The 13969-nt window shown below is 34.8% G+C and overlaps 1 protein-coding gene across 3 annotated transcripts in view; it reads left to right on the forward strand.

Moving 5' to 3' along the window:
- vti1a (vesicle transport through interaction with t-SNAREs 1A) overlaps positions 1–13969 on the forward strand; it is a 308155-nt gene that overhangs the window by 92654 nt on the left and 201532 nt on the right. For 2 of the 3 annotated variants that reach the window (XM_048608726.1, XM_048608728.1), the window contains exons 4-5: positions 4008–4091; positions 8669–8753. In XM_048608726.1, the coding sequence (XP_048464683.1) occupies positions 4008–4091; positions 8669–8753 (169 nt within the window). The remainder of the gene's footprint in view (positions 1–4007; positions 4092–8668; positions 8754–13969) is intronic. The other variant, XM_048608727.1, reaches the window with a different exon arrangement.

Here is a 13969-nt window from a genome sequence, read left to right on the forward strand (position 1 = left end):
CACTTGGTTAGTAAAGGGATCAAAGGTTATGGGGAAGAAAGTTGGAGAATGAGGTTGAGAAACATCTGCCATGCCATGATCAAATGGCAGAGCAGACCCATTGGGCTGAATAACGTAATTTTGTTCCTATAATGAATGTTCTTACGGCATGAACAAGAACTCGCTTTATTTTTGAATAATGTCTACTTGGATATATTTTGGTTTGAGGCTGCAGTTATTTCACTATGAAAGCTGCCTTCTTACGTTAAACAAAATATCTCCTCTCAATTGGCTTTCAGTATGAGGGTTTTGCACAATTGATTTGGCAAAGTTTGAAAATTGTTAAATAATTTCTAATGATTTTGGACTCGGCCTCTAAATTCTACATGCACACTAAAGCAATGATATTTGATGTTCTGTCCTGCTGACCTCCAACCCCTTTGACCTCCATGTCAAAGTTTGACTCCCTCAAGGTGAAAATAAATAGAAATGAAAAGAATATGCCTCCTTGCCTCTTATCCAGTTCAAGTGGCAATTCATGAAGAAGCAGTTTATTGAAGGTGCTAAAGAGTTAATATGTTGTTTGTACTCACTCGCTCAAAGTCCTGTCCATTTGTGGGTAAATGGCATCAGAGGTCTCTCCTGTGTCCAGGAAAATGCCTGGCACAAAAAAGCTCAATTTTGGGAGGTCTGGTAGCAACTGTGGAGAGAGAAACAGAGTTAATGTTTCAAGACCAATTTGACTGTTCTTCAGAACCAACTAAATGACTAGCATGTTGATACTGTACAAATGTATTGTTGCCTCATTTGTTTAATGTATTGCTTTGTAATGTTGCTTGTTGATTTGGACTTTTTGGACCATGTAACCTCTACAGTTATTATTGCTCAGTATGTAACAGAAATTGTAATAAATCTATATATCAATTTTAGTTTTCTGTTTAACTAAAATAATGTCTAAAATTAATTTGGAGTGAAGAAGTGAGCAACTTGTATGTTAAAAATCATCATTTAGAGTTATACTGAGCTACTTGAAACAAGGATGCCTCCGGTTTGATCACTGCCTTGTGCTGATTTAGCAGGTAAGAGCTGTGGCAGTTGTAATTAGAATTCAGTGTCCTTAGACCAGGAAGAAGACCCAGCCAGAGTCCATGCACCCAACAGCAATCCAGTGATCTTTAATTGGAAAGTGAGCATGTTATTGTCTAGTGAAGATATAGCTAGGATCTGTCTGTATGTAATTCATGGTTGAATACCTTCTTTATAGTCTTAGACTGGAAAACTGGCTATTTGGAAGAGATAGTGTGGTCTAACAATACTTTAAAGGACTGTGCCTTTAGAAGAGGAGAGAAAATTGTTGAGTGTGAAAAAGATTAAAAGTAATAGAGTTGTGAAACATTTGTGTTAAATGGAAGTTTCATTTTTTTAAGAATTTCATACCCCTTGGTGAGAAATGCCTTTCATTATAGAAATGTCTAACCTGGCCTGGCCTGCTATGTTAGCGAAATTAGGGTTGTTTAGTGGAGGGATAAATATTTCTCATACAATCTTCTACATCCACGTTGAAGACCAGACGATGCCTTGGTTTAATTGTTCATCCAAAGTTTCCCACAAAATTGCAGTTAGTGGAGGGAGGTTTGAACCCACAACCTTCTGAATCGGAGGCAAGAATGCTGTCACTCAGCTAATACTGACAGCTATCAAGGGGAAGATGGTTCCTATTTATGTTAGTTAATTTTGGTATAATATTCTTAACATTTCTAGAGTTTAGTGAATTACTAATTCATGCTATTGTCATTCTATAAATTACTGGTAAATCTGATTGCACTATTTTTTTTTGTAGTTCACAATTTGAGCTTGTTTAAAATCTAAATTATCTTTCCAAATTTCAATTTTTTTTATTCATGCAGATGTTATTAGCAAGATTTATTGTCCCATCCTAAATTTCTGTACCCTTTGTTGCGTTGCATTTGCCAAAGGTTTAAAGACTACTCAAAGGATTATTTCAACAAGTAGGAATCTCACACCTTGCACTAAAATACATTCTTTTCAATATTGGGCATGCTGTGTAAATTAACTGAATTTTTGCCTGCATTTACTCAGGTTTGCAACTTATGCTATTGATTGCAAATAGCTGAAATCAGTATGACCGTTGATGTTAGCCTCAATATTTTTGACATTTTAATCAACTGCTTTTTTCGACCTGTTTTCATATAGTTAATAACATTATAATCTTAAATGAGTAGAGTCTAAGTAATAACTTAATTGTTGATTTAGTGGTGATAGGTGTCAATCTTTTTTTCTGTTTCATCTTGCAAGTGCCCATTTGGCCAGATTGGCACTGCAGTCTCTGGGCTACATCTTCTCCATATATAGCTGCCATATAATCTCGCTCCCGCTTTCTAAAATGCCTTTAACTGTATCTCTAAAGATTAAAAATGTTTGCAAAGAAAGTAATAGAAATGGGCGAAAAATAGCTGCTGAGTTAGAGGGAAAAACTGAAGCTCTGTTTTGAATAGTTCAGATGATGTCTCTTGAAAAGCTGACCCCTGCCAGGCCTGAACTCTCAGCACAAGCTGCTGCTGCCCTTTTGATTCCAATCACACTCAACACTTCCTTTTCTATTCTTCTCACATAACATTAAGGAATGTGTTAAAATGTACTTTGCTATTAATAGTTGTTTTACATGTTGAATTTTATTTGCTAAACAGTTTATATGTTAGAAGGTTTGGATCATGCAGTTTCATACATTTATGAGGAAGATTGTAATAACTTCTCACTTTTCAGGTTTTGCTTGAGGAAATCTATAATAATTTTCATGCTGATTTGTAGTGTTTTAATTTGTTTTACACTTTGTAGCCTGTTTATGCTTCATATCCTAATCAGTTCTGTTGATAAGATGATGAAACATTAGGAATATTAGGGGTTTAATCTTAAGTGAAAACTTAATTTTGCTGATTAAAGTATTCAATTTTTTGCATTGTATCCAATTCTAAGAAAGGAGATAATTGTAATGTAGTGACTACTAGTTAACACAATTTTGCATATAAGATTGTGAGTTTTGTATTTGAACACTTTTTAATGCAATTTACTTGTGTTCCCGCAACTTAAAATGATTTGTGCTTTCTTTTGGAAACTTCTTTAATTTCAGTAACTTCATATAGCATCTTAGTTTTTTCACTTAAAAAGTGGGCATTATTGTAATTAATTAACTCATTTAAAACAGGAATCTTTTTGATCTACAAATGCTTTTCTCTTTAATACATTTGCCTGTTTTGGATTTCCACAGAAAAAAAAAGAGATTAAAAAATTAAAAGCTGATAGGCACATTGTGTTGATTGTTCAAAAAATGTGCATTGTTAACTCTTATTCTGAGTAGCTTAATGTTAGGATAATTATCAACTCATTTTCAAATTTTTATGAAGATCTAATTTCAGTTTACTCAACTGCGTTCTATTTTTAGCCGTACTTTGTTATGTGCATGAACTTTGCTTTGCTGAAGAAAGTTTCATAATGTTAGGAACAAATATTTATGCTTACTGTTAACAAGTGATAGCTTGATTAACTTTGCTGGTTTGCAAAAAAAAATCCATTTTTTAACCAGCAATCCACTTCTGAAAAGTAAATACTGGAAATTTGAATAACTTGTAAGAAGAATAAATTAGCTTTCTTTTAAAATAGCTAATCTGTGTGAATTGATTTTAAGCAGATGAGTTCTTTGTTTTTAACTGCCTGCTCCCAACCAATTCTTCTAACAAACGAGTTCTGTGGGGTGAAATCGATAGAACGAAACCTACTCTTTCAAGTAATTTTGGATTAAATCCCAATTCTGGATAGGTGCTATATTTCTTTAATTTTTGATATATCTATATGTGGAAACAATTTCCGTGTAAGTGGTCAGCTGCTAAAGTGGATCAGTTTTGTCTAAGTTTTCCATTAGGGGGCTCTCCTGCTATAGGAAGACTATGCTTAGAATAATTCGTAAGCCTACTTTCTAACACAAATTTTGCTCTTTTTCCTTTCGTTTCCAGAAAACGTCACGGATCGCCTACAGTGATGAGGTAAACCTTCGAAATGAGCTCCTAGGGGAAGATGGGAATACCTCTGAGAACCAGGTAGGGCCACTAATCAGCATACCCTTGTGGGTGGCTTGAGGGTGATGAAGGTCAGCAAATAGTACGTCTTCTCAAGCTGCTCACTAACAGCATTAACAGCAACTCAAGTGGAAATACATTGTTTAATGTAAAGCTAAGCCACAACAAACCTCTGATTTTAAACCATTTAAGTTTTAATCACAGTACAGAGAAGACGTGTAGACCTTCTAAATATTATCTGATAGAGACTTTGTATTTCATGAGCAAATTTCCAGCTTAGAACAAAATCTGCAAGATGTCAAACTTTGATTATAAGTTTTTTTTATTAATGTTAGTAATATGGCTGGAAACTGTGAAGTAGTGAGCTCTAGCGATAGTGCTATGGGGGCTTACTGTGCAAGAAATACACCATACTGCAGTTTTAGCGCAGGGGTTGATGCCGGTCAATTTAATTCCCGAAGATCTAAAGGAGGTCAGTATCATCTCATATAGCCTTGGCAGAGCAGATCATTATGAGCAACAAATCTGTTAGTTGCATGGCATGGATTTATGACGAAATGAATGGTGAACCTTTATAAGTTCTGAAAATTGTGTGTTCACGTAGCGATAATGTGTAAAGGACATTTAATAGAGTTCAGCATTTATTCGTTATCTGTATGCGGGCAGAGAAGGAATTGGCGTTATCGCTTTTCATAATTCTGTAGTTTCGTGCATCACGTGGTCTTCACATACTGCGGCGCAGTTTCGATTTCAGTCACAGCAGCAGTCTGGCCACTAGAGATTCTGCCGGTTCAAACCAGCGCGTACCAGATTTTTCAGGTTACAAAGAACAGATTACCACTCATATCGAATACCATATTGAAAATCTTTGTTTGAAAATCCTGTGATTATCATAACTGAAATGGCAGCACTTCGTTCTTAATGACGATAATGAAAGAAATGCAAAATGTAATCGTAAAATTCCAGACTGTTAGTGCTTCCACTATGCCATTGTCTTGTCTAGTTGAATACTTTTTTTGTTAATATGAATTAATATGTACCTCAGCATGGTACAAACAAAACCTGAAACCCATTGCAAAACCATCTTCAAATCCATAGAGAAGCTTTAAAATCAGCCAAGCAGCACAAACAAGATAAAGCGCATTTTGTTTGGGTTCTATTGTAAAACAGCTGCGCCATGCTTCGTAGTACTTATGGTTATGACCAGAGTCTCTTCCGCTTAGTTTTGCATTCTGGCCCACTGAGCATTCTGGTCATTTGAGGCAGTGACTTAAGAAAGAATATGCCTGTCTTGCAAACTGCAAGACATTTTGACAATCATACCATCAAATGGTGTTTGTTTCTGTTAAGTGAATAACTTGATAAACTACCTTGTAGGAATATTAAAATATCTCACCATAAAATACTTTTCTGTTTTCTTTCTCTTTCTTACCAACTGTATTATCCTCTCCACCTTTGTAATTTTGCATTGTGTTTGAGTTTTTCCTAACGTAACTTCTTTACCTTACGAATTCAATGAATTAAATTGCATACCTCTTTACAACTTGGCGCAGTTAGCCCCATTGTATGTATCCATTTGGTTTCACTCAAGCTATTAAGATTGTTTTTAATTACAGCTGTTAAATGGTAATTGCAGTGGGATCCGCATCAGAACCTTGAAATAATACTCCATACTCTCCTTGCCTCTTTAAAATCATCACTAAGAAGCCCCTCGTTCTTTCTTTGAAGATTGCGACAAACATATCTCTCACATACTAAACAAGAGAGAAATGATTGTAACCGTCTGTGTTGACAAAGGAAGAGCTAATCTTTGTTCTTTCAAAATGTGATTTTGAAAATTCTCTTTGCGTGAGCCTTTTTAGGCTTTAAAGAAGCTCTTCTATGATTTCTTAATACTAAGTATGTAATTGTAAACAGATAAATTGTCATAGTTAATGTTATACCCAACTGTATGACAGATGTTTCATCCCTGCCATTTCTTTCTTTTTCATCTTTCTGTGCGTTCACAGTTGATAAAATTGCGTGAAGAGGTGAGTGTATCGTGTTTGTTGTTAGGTATCTGTGTTTGGAAAATATTGGTGTTTTCTGTCAACTGTTAATTTTTTTGAGAACCGTGTTGCAGACCATACAGGATTTCTTTACATTTTGTTTCTATATTATGTAAAGTAATCAGTATAATTTATCCAAAACAAGTATACTTACTATTTGAAGAGCTAGATTAATTAGTATAGATTGTTATTGCAATGTGTCTGACCTTCACATCAGGTCCTATCTGCGTTGATCTGAACACATTGTTCTAATGATTTCGAAAAAAATTTCAAGGGAAGCTTTGAAGTGGCTTTAGCTGCTGCGATCTGCTGGCCACATCTCACAGATATGTCACCTCTGCCAGGAGGGAATAGGAAAATCACGTTTCGAATGGTAATGATAACATTCTAATCACTTCTCCTTTGAAGATTGAAGCAAGATACACTGTCAGTATCCCAGACTGTCAGTGCTCAAGGCACCAAGGCATCTTGGTCTAGGTGTATTAGCTTAAGTGAGCATGTCAATACAGCTGCATCAGGGAGATCCATAGGGGCTCATTAGAGCAAGGCAACTCACTTCTATGGACATGATTCAGATTGTTCATATGGCACCATTTTTATTAGAAAGTATTTCTCCAATTTTAAGTGACATCTGTCAGCGAGGAAAGTTCTTGGTGAAGCTTTCTGACTGTCAGACTCAAAAATGGTCTTGAAATGTGGTAGCCCCTCTTGTTTTTTCCATGTGATTAGTTTGTATGCCTTTTGACAGCATGAATAGAACTTGTAACAAACCAGGGTCTAGCCTTTTTTTCTGTGAAAGAAAGTAGGATTAAAATTCTCTAAAGAAAAGAGTTGATGGCCGTAAAGTGGTAGGAAGCAACATTGCAAGTGAGATCCTATCCTGTATGTAAAAATCTTTTTATTGCCTCTTCTTTTTTTCTGTGGTAGGAGTTCTTCTTAAAAAAAATCTTTATAATTAATAAACTTCACTGACAGAACTTTTTTCTTTCAACTGGAGTAAGTAAAAAGAACAAGCAGCTTTGCTTTAATACTTCAGTAACCTTCTGTATTGATTCACCTAAATTCAAGATTTGGTTATTCAAATCTATGTATATTATGTCTACTCATTTTAAAGGTGATATAGCCACACTGCTGTAATCTACAGATAAGATTTATTCTGAATAGCATTATCCAAAATACATTTTCTGAGCTTCATTTGACATTTTTCTGTTTTTCTTGTGGAAATAAGCTTCAATTCCAATATTCAAATTCTATCATGATGCACTAAAGTCAAGGGATATGTCCACTGATTAAAGGCTTCTTCATTTTAGAATGGCCTTAAAAAGCCAGTGTATCTTAATGATGACAGTAACAATGACAATAAAATGTTACAGATGTTTTGTGTATAAGATATGATAATTGTGCTGTGGCTCTGCTTATCTAAAATTCTACTTATCTTATTATACTGCTATTTATTTCAACTTGTGTGGCACACTATTGGAGCCTAATTATTCAATGGAACATCAGTTTAAATAAGACTCCTGGCATTCACAAAGCCCTCCATATTTTGCTGTAATGAGCATAAAATCCCAAGTGAAATTCTGTGGGAATCCATAATAAGACACTTTAGAAAAATATAAGTAAAAACTATTAAAGATCAAAACTACTATATGATTGTTCTCGGGCTGTGATCTATTTCTAATAATCAATAATATGCAGCAAATCTAACTATTGCACTCGTTCTATTTTTCAGTGAAAACGGAACATTCAGCATTTTCCGTAGTTTGTTTTATAAGTAAAAGATGAACTGTTTTCAAAACAAAACAGAACAATAATAGAAACTGATTTATGAGAGCAAAAATATGCTATTTATTCTGTGACATTGGATATTAGAATTATTTTACATTGCACCCGCATGTTTGAATGGACTCAAATTACATGTTCACATTGTTGTAGATTAACTGCAGTTAGATTGGTTTTAATGATAATTTTCAAGATGGTAATTTTCAGTGGTTTTTCAAATACATTTTCAAAGAATTCTAGTATATTTAACTTTGTACAAAGAAATTGTTGATTTCAGACTAGAATTTCATATTTGAGGCTGTTTGGCCTCCATTAGTTAGTCTAACACAACCTCCAATAGTCTCACTCAACTTTTTGTGTGTGTTAATACCATCGAACATGTTGTTTCCAGAGCTGTTTATAGACGTATGGTATTTAGAATTTAGGCTTTATTAAATTCCAGAGGAAAGCAAAATGCTTTCGTACTGCAGTTACTTTGTGCTATGACATGTACTTCACCTTAAGTTACTAAAAATAGCAAAATAGTACTTACTTGGTAACTATTGAAAATATCAGTGAGTCCTTGGAAACAAGAAATAGAGCAGTTTTAGAAAGTGGATTTTTATTTCTCCTTTTGAGCTGAACTTAGCTCTTCATACAAATTATTGCAATGTCTCTCTCCAAAATTTAGCTTGTTTTTTTTCCCCATACAGTTCCTTTGCTGTTGAATTAGATACAATTATGCCTAGTACTTAAGTGTGTGTATAATCACCTACAATTTTGTTTCAGAGAGCATTCCTGTTGGATAACACAGAGCGGTTGGAAAGGTCAACACGGAGATTGGAGGCTGGATACCAACTAACCGTTGAAACTGGTAAGGATTTTTGAGACTGAACAAATTATATGGCTTATGCACAGTAGTGTTCACGACACATGACATTTCTGGCGCACTTCAAAGAGGGAAAAAGGCAGCAACTATAGATGTGGTTTACATATGGAGAGGGGATTGGATGTTATTTTGTGCCCCTCTCAAACTTGAAGGCATGTTATCTACTAGAACAGTTCTTGATGGTACTGTATTTAAATATGTATCTGAATAGTATTAAATTAAACTATAATTACTTGCATAAATTGTTTGCAGAAACATGAGTCAATATTCTTGTCCTGTGCAAAACGTATAATTGAAAGATGTGGTTATTAAGAAATCACTGTATTTATAATCTTGCACCTAATTCTTTGATTATACAGTTCGCACAGAGGAAAACTTGAATTGTTTTTAAAGGGTGTTTATGTGATGATAATATTCAACCAAAAGGCTGGTTAATGGAATAATAAATCACTTAGTGATTTTGCATAGAAAATTCAGACTTAGAACATTAAAAAGATGATTTATTTGGTTTGGTATTTACTACTCAGTGATAGTTTGAATTCATGGTATTCAGTTCTGAGAAGTAAAATAGTTGCATGGATATATTTCATTCATATGTAATGTTTTGTCTTTAAAAGGAAGCTAATAAATGATATAATTCAAGCTTGAGGTCAGGTGGAGCAGTCTTGCAGCATTATACTCAGAATCAGACGTCAAGTTCATCTTGAAAAGTTCAGATGAGAAGTCCTATGGAGAGATAGCAAAAAGAAAATGGCAAGAACAATATCTGACATGATACTAAGAGTGGTAAGGAAAGGAAGCAGAAGAGGCCGAACGCAGTGGTATCATCACTTTTTTGGAAAAAATGAGCTAATGAATGAGGATGAAAGTTGAGGGTCGGAGAATATTGTACAAAAGGAAGGCAGAAGCAAAAGAAACATCGGTATGGTTTACTGAGAAGAGGTTTAGTTACAAAGAGAAAGGCAATGCTGCTTATTGATTTCAGGATGGATAACGGGCAGACTGACTGTGGAGGAAAAACAAAAAGTGCGTCGACCTTTTGGAAGTCTCTTCAAATAATGGCAAGCTATAGATACTGATCAAAAAAAATGTTCTGTGTCAGTCCAGGTAAAATTAATTAAAAGTAGGCCTGGACAATTTTTTGTTTTCTTGTGCTGGATTAAACTAAAAGAGTGGTCGAGAAGCAGAGAAATCGAGTAATGTCAAAGTTTTCTTTAAAGCACAGTTCAGTAGTGTTCAAAATGTCTACTATATTTTCTTCCTGTTTTGACATAATGTGTAATACATTTGGGTACAATATATCTTGTACCTAAATAATAGATATACAGACTCAGACCAGAAAGCTCCATGTTTGATCCATGATCTGTGTTTACGTTGGCCAATCTCAGTTGGGCCAGCGATAGAGCTGCTAGACTTATTACTTGGAAGCTAAAGAAAATATTTTTTGACAGCGTTGGTTTAGCTTAGATGTCCCTTTGGTGGGTAAAAAGTTGGTACACACCATCAAGGCTTACATCCAATTAATAGCTGTATGGACATTCAACAAAATATTGGAGGATGTATAATGTGCATTGAAGTGCAATGCAGCAATGAGTTGGTACCTTCAAGAAATGAGGGAAAAATTTGGCAAGGAAAAGATGTGATCTAATACAGTAAAGAAAATAGACTATTAATATTTAGAGTATTAAACTCATTATTAAGCTAAAATAATTTTAAAACATTTTAAATGGGATGATCTAATGCCTGATCCATAATGAGGCTATTTTTACAGATTGAATTATAAAAGTTTTTAGCTGCTCCCTGGCATAAAAATACAAGTTTTATTTTGTCATCTTGGAACTTTACTTTTGAATTTTTTCTCCTGAGATTTGCATCTTTTGTAACAGTTATTACTATGTTCATTGTGTTTTCTGTGTGGTTGTGTTATATGACTAGATGATAGTGTTTTGTAATCATTCGTTATACTAGAGCTTGGATAATAAGGGGTTAGTTTTACTGAGAAATCATTACTCTGCTTTGGAGAGATGTGACACCGCAGTGTATAGGCTAATAGATGGCTGATGGTTTGATAAAAGACAGCGATTTAAATCTAGGGGTTCTGAAGATGTAGGAATCCCGAGATTCAATTACACCTATGCATTTCATCAGTAACCACTTCATTCTTAGGAAAATAAAAACAACTATCTATCTGAGGTAGAATGTATCCATTGGGAAAGCGAGTATAACATGGATGCCAATTGCTGGCTGCTGTTTTTTTGTCCATATTTTTCTTCACACATTGAGAGTTGAAGTTTCACAAATGTCATAGGTGACTATGTAAGAATTCAGCTAGATTGTATGCAGTATGATAGACTGATGCAATTGGACCATTCTTGTGGTAGGAAAATAAATAGCATCCATTACAGAGAATCAGAAATTGTTTCTTCATTTAGCAGAGGTTAGTTTCCCACAATGATCTGAATACAATGAAGGAGCAGGTTCTCCTGGACACCTGGTGTCTCGTGCAAATGAGATTTGGGAGTATGGTATTTGTTGAGTGATTTATATGGGAAATGGTCTATGTACAGAGCTGGAAAAAAGAATATGGCTGAGTAACGAAAGCAAAATTGTAACATGATGTCAATTAGAATTATAGTTTTCCTTAAAATTAAATATGCTACAATATCTAGTATGATGACATCTGAACTTGTGTAAGAATTGGATAACAGTGTAAAAGACGCAATTCTGTTACGTCACAAATATTACAGTTGCATCCCTTTGTTTGATACTTGGTGTGTAATTTTGATTTTCACAGGTGAAAAATATTGATTTCTTCAGATGTGAAATATAGGATGCTAGCTGAAGTGTATGACTGAATTGTTCACAAGAAATCCAGATTTTATCTGATAAAAGTAATAAGTAAATTGAAGTAATTTCTATAAGCAAAATAAATTTAGTAATGCAGCAGATCTGGATTATTCATTCTAAGTGGAGCTTTTTATTAAGAAACCGAATTTTTTTAATATAAAAAGATGAATCCAGTATAAATGTGGAAAGTGACCTGTCTCTGCTGCTTCTATCAGGACCTGTTCCAGTTGTGTAACGTCATCAGAATATCATGCAATAGTTAATATTTCTACATGTATAATATGGTATAGTATTTATTACTAGTGTCATTGCAGGTGACTGAAAATAATGTTCGTGGAATTAATGTTCGTATTTAAAGCAGAACAATTAAATGCAGCATTATGTGAAATATTTTAGGGACACTTAACATTATGAGGTCATGATCTGAGCAGGAAAAACGTTTTATTGCAGGAAATAAAAATCTCTCAAAACAAACGGAATGGTTTTCACATTTAAGCCATTTCACTGCTGCTCAGCTCTTTCTGGAAGCATTCAGCAGTAAATGGCTTCTGGTGCTATTAGGCTGGCCTGAGAGGCTTTCGCTCCTGGAAGTTCATTGAGGTTGGGTACAAGACCAACTCTGCAGGCCATCAGCTTTATTAATGTGCAGATAAGCTGATTAGGCTATGTCAATCAAAGGTGCCAATAACTCAATTGAGAGGCTTTTTTTTCTCCTGAAGCATTGAAGTTGCCAACAAAGTGATAGATGTATGGTACACAGAGCTCAAGTTGTCAGCAAGCGAGACACAAGATCCTATGATGATGCACTGACTATATTAAAGAGTACATCAATTTGTTTAGCCTGTTTTGATTTTTTTTTCCTGTGGTATTAGATGGAAAAAAATCACGGTTACAGCTTCACTGGAAAGCACAAGGTCTTGGAAAAAAAATAATCGGGTCCCTTTGAAGCCTATTGGAGACTTTGAGATCTTGCTGTGCCAGACGATGGGTATTCAAGTACTCCTGTAACCGTTGCACTCTGATCTCTCCCTAGCCTTTGCTAACTTCAGTATTGATGTTTTAGTCAACAGAACCAAAAGTGGAGAACCTGATCTGTTTGTTCTTCCAATAATAGCCTTAAAAGACAAAACTGAACATAAAAAATGACACACTATTAAATATTATTATAGTAATGATAACCTACATTTGAGGTGTTCTGAGCTTAACCATATGTTTACTTTTTTTTAATTCAAAGTACTCAAGGGAAACATTCTTCTGCAAGAATTAAGAAAAGGCCTGGTATTGTTTACTTTCTTAGCACTCTTAAAATAATTAAGACTTTTCGTAAATTCTGTTGTCATGAGTTCAGAATCTCAAGAAGAAAAACACTTTTTATGCCAATGTGCGTTAAAATTTACTTCTTAGATGGCCAATCCAGCGAATTTGCTTCCTGCATAGCTTTCCCATTAGTAGAACAGACGTTGGATTATTTAAAGAAAGTCTTGCGTCTGGTTAGTTATTTGGCATCTTTAGTCTTAAGCAAAATCTATACTGATTGTACCAGCCTTCTATCTCGTGTTTTTTTTGTATGATTAAAAACATTTTCGTCTTACTGTGCATGCTGAATGTGGACAGTGCAAAAGAAACTGATCATTATTTAAACTAAAGTATATCTCAAATTCAAAATTATGTTGTCTGTAATTAAGGAGCAATGAAAACATGGTAACGAACAAGACAAATTAGTGATGAATGAAAACTACAATATTCCAAACATTTTTCTGTTAATTAAATAGTCCGAAGGAAGCAAAGAATTTTACTTGCTTTTCTCGTATCTTCACCCCTTTTCCTCCCTAAGGCTCTCTTCTGTTTATCTCACTACCCTGTCTGAAAAAAGTGAATGTAATAATAATTTTTTCCCTAATCGAGCCTTGTCAGGGAAGTGTCTTATCGTTAAAAGGAAAATGACACCGATGATATCGTAAACAGAGCTAGTGTCACAGCGTTCCAGTCAGAGCAATTCAGGCTCGGTATCTAGTGCTGCCACAAACACCTAGCAGCGTTTTTCATCGAAACATCAAAAACTAGCAGTCATTAAAATTGCACCCGCGTAGAATTGCAGGGATCAGCCGCACTAGCGCAAAATAGGATATGGGAAACAGACTTCTAAATGTGCTAATTCCAATACCACGTGCTTGTGGCTTATTTTAATCAGTTGAAACTCACACATTGTAATAAATCAGCATTATCTGTTGTGACACTAAAGGACACAGTTGGTTCAAGGATTTAGAGGGTCGCTGGCAACAGTATATGGTGTGATGGGCAAAGTATTTTTACGCTTGAACTACGGTAGCTAAGGCCCAAACCCCAATTTATAC

Source organism: Rhincodon typus, chromosome 20 (genome assembly GCF_021869965.1).
Source record: "Rhincodon typus isolate 14 chromosome 20, sRhiTyp1.1, whole genome shotgun sequence".
NCBI lineage: Eukaryota > Metazoa > Chordata > Chondrichthyes > Orectolobiformes > Rhincodontidae > Rhincodon > Rhincodon typus.